General features: G+C 40.4%; 1 protein-coding gene across 3 annotated transcripts in view; it reads right to left on the bottom strand.

The window, feature by feature from the left end:
* The window catches only part of LOC117947698 (zinc finger protein 501-like), a 28920-nt gene continuing 25352 nt past the window's right edge, over positions 1-3568 (bottom strand). For 2 of the 3 annotated variants that reach the window (XM_034876882.1, XM_034876883.1), the window contains exon 2: positions 1-1607. In XM_034876882.1, the coding sequence (XP_034732773.1) occupies positions 247-1607 (1361 nt within the window). In that variant the 3' untranslated portion in view covers positions 1-246. The remainder of the gene's footprint in view (positions 1608-3568) is intronic. The other variant, XM_034876881.1, reaches the window with a different exon arrangement.

Here is a 3568-nt window from a genome sequence, read left to right as displayed (position 1 = left end):
ATCTTGCTAAACATTCGTTACTTAAGACATGAATATATGTTTGGGCCCAATAAACTATGGGGTGGTTAAATTTGTCTGATTTCTTGATTATAGGATTACAAGACAGAACAATATCTAATAAAATATCTTAAATAAGAGTGTAATTTTTCTTACCACACAATATACTGTCTTCTATCAAGGTGTTAATATATAAAGATTTTTGTTTGATACTTGAGAAGTTATGCTTGGACTTAAATGGCACAAACATTAAACCATCTCACCAGTCACAGGATCCGAAGAGTCTCCAGTCTGGTCTTCAGTCCCTGGCTGTAAAAGTGGATGTGAGTTCCTGGCTGGTTCTGGTCCTCCACAGTCCTCTCCATCAGCTTCTGTTTCCATCGAACCAACACATCTATGTCTTTTGATATCAGAATGGCGTGCAAATCTTTTCTTACAAACATTGCAAATGAATTTTTTCTCTACTTTGTGCACAATGGCCATGTGTGCCCTTAACTTTCCCCTCTGTGTAAAATGTTTCTTACAGACTGAGCAGCTGTAATGGTTTTCTCCAGAATGAGTCATCATGTGGTTCTTCAGGTGACCACGTTCAGTGAAAGCTCTACCACACTCAGAGCAGCTAAAAGGCTTCTCTCCTGTGTGGATTCTCATGTGTTTCTGTAAACTTCCACTCTGTGTAAAATATTTCTTACATACTGAGCATCTGAAAGGTTTTTCTCCAGAATGAGTCATCATGTGTTTCTTCAGAGTTCCACGGTCAATGAAAGCTCTACCACACTCACAGCAGCTAAAAGGTTTCTCTCCTGTGTGGATTCTCATGTGTTTCTGTAAACTTCCACTCTGTGTAAAAGAGTTATTACAAACACTGCAGCTGAAAGGTTTTTGTCCTGTGTGAGTCATCATGTGTTTCTTCAGGTTTCCGCTATCAGAGAAAGCTCTACCACACTCAGAGCAGCTAAAAGGCTTCTCTCCTGTGTGGATTCTCATGTGTGTTTGTAAATGTCCACTCTGTGTAAAATATTTCTTACAGACTGAGCAGCTGAAAGGTTTTTCTCCAGAATGAGTAATCGTGTGTTTCTTCAGAGTTCCACGTTCATTGAAAGCTCTACCACACTCAGAGCAGCTAAAAGGCCTCTTTCCTCTGTGGAATCTCATGTGTTTCTTCAGATGTGACTTGAAGCCAAATCTTTTCCCACATTCCGAGCAGCTGAATGTTTTGTTACGTCTTGAATTATGTTTCAGAGAGTTTAAAGTTGACTGAGGTTCTCTGGTCTCCTTCCAATTAGCCGAGTTCCTGCCTGGTTCTGGTCCTCCACAGTCCTCTCCATCAGCTTCTGTTTCCATGTGTTGAGTTTGTCTTTGATGAAGCTGTAAGGACGGAGCTTCCTCTTCATCATCTTCACTCTTCACAGGGACAGGAGTGAATGGGAACGTGGTGATATCAGCCTCCTTCAGCCCTTGAAGCTGCTCTCCCTCCTGACAGCTCCACAGTTCCTCCTGTTCCTCTTTAATGTGTATGGGGGGCTCTGGCTCCCGCTGGTCCACACTGGACCTACACTCCTGCTGCTCAGGGGGGACCTCTTCTTTAACCACCAACCGCTGCTCAACATCTGCAGGATTCACACACAGAGAAATGTTGTGGAAACGTATCTTATTACTTGGATTGTGATCGTTAAAAATAAATAATGTTTATTCAGTCAGTTACTTAGGTTACATCTATACTACTAGTCTTCCTTTTCAGACTTGGAAAACTGTTGTAAAGGCTGCTGTCTGATGTTAGGGCACTTGTGCTGAAATAATAATTTCAGCCCAATAATAATTGCGCTGTTGAGCACAAAGTGGCGCAATTGGTAATTAAAGGTCCCATGGTGCTCTTTGGATGCTTTTTATATATTAGTGGTCCCCTAATACTGTATCTGAAGTCTACTTTATATGTAGACCTTAGTTGTCCCCTAATACTGTATCTGAAGTCTATTTTATATAGACCTTAGTGGTCCCCTAATACTGTATCTGAAGTCTCTTTTATATAGACCTTAGTGGTCCCCTAATACTGTATCTAAAGTCTCTTTTATATAGACCTTAGTGGTCGCCTAATACTGTATCTGAAGTCTCTTTCCCAAAATTGATGAGCACAATGAGCCTTATGACCTCATAAGGGGCAAAAATTCCAGATTGGACTATCTGAGCTTTCATTTTCTCAAAGGCAGAGCATGGTACCCAGGGCTCGTTCACACCTCCGCCATTTCTAGTTACTGGGGGACCATAGACAGACTTGGGGAACTCATGTTGAAAAACTATTTATGCATAGTATGTAGTGATGGCCAATTGAAGCTTTGTGAACCAATGTCTTTATTTTCTTAACCCACTAGATGGTGCTCTTGGTTTTAAGAAAGAGGTTGTGGGAAATTTGCCACAAACCTTAACTATATATTGCAGCCTGTTCTTGTTTTTAAGCATGAGGGACCCAAACCAACTCAAAATGGCAAAAGAAAGAATAGATTCAATAAAACAACAATAAAACATCCTCATAAAAGTCTTATTGACATTTAAATTGCAAAGTTTACCATAAAAAAACATGCGCTGATGTGATTTCTTACAGACAGCATCAACTTGTGGCTCGAAGGTGAGTTTTTCATTGATTATAGTACCAAGGTATTTGTAGTGCTTTAGCATTTCTATAGCTTGATCATTAATGAGAGTAGAAGAAAGGGTGGGGGGGTTCTTTTAAAATCGATTAGCATTTCTTTAGTTTTTGCCACGTTAATGTTAAGGAAAGTCGACTTGCACCACTCTATAAAATGATTTAAAATAGCGCCATGCTCGGGGGTGTTGTGTGTCAGCAGCAACACTATTACCATTTCCAATTCAAGTCTATGAGAAATTTTTCTCTGTTTTTTGCCGATTTCGTTTAAAACCACCCAGCAAATCTCTTAGAAAAGTCATAGCACTCCATTCCCGATCATTACACGTTTCGATGTATTTTGTGTGAGCGTGTTGGCCACGCTCTGGGACTAGTAGCGGGACAAAAACCTGGCGGAAGAATAAGGCATAATCTCATTTCTCTGTCTTACCCTGACCCCTTACCCCTTCTCCGTGTTTTTGCGCGTTCACGCGGTACCTAATGGTGTCCCATTTCTTTTTGTGATCGAGGGGTAAGGGGTGTATGGCCCTAGGAACCATAGACAGTAAAAGAAAAAAATCAAGTGCGGCCGGAAGCCTACTTGAAACCGAGGGGAAGCGATATACATTGTGCAACAGGCAACAATGGCTGCCGCATCGACCAGAGAGACGCGTGACCCCGCAGTGCACCAAATGACCATGCAAGTATTTTTGGCTTAAATAATTGATTTGAAAATTACGAGAGTCTTGTTTTTTTGGTCTATACAGTCCTGTGCATATATTCTTGCAACCATGTTCCTAACTGAAACTTTTTAAAAATTGATAGCTTGCAATGCTAACGTTAACAGTCACGCATTTCTCTGCCTTGAATGGACTGTATACATTGCATAGACTGTTTGTGTGTGTGTGTGTATATATATATATATATATATATATATATATATATATATAT

This window comes from Etheostoma cragini, chromosome 7 (assembly GCF_013103735.1).
Source record: "Etheostoma cragini isolate CJK2018 chromosome 7, CSU_Ecrag_1.0, whole genome shotgun sequence".
Lineage (NCBI taxonomy): Eukaryota > Metazoa > Chordata > Actinopteri > Perciformes > Percidae > Etheostoma > Etheostoma cragini.
Note: the sequence above shows the minus strand (reverse complement) of the source record. Positions and strands in the feature narration are given on the sequence as shown.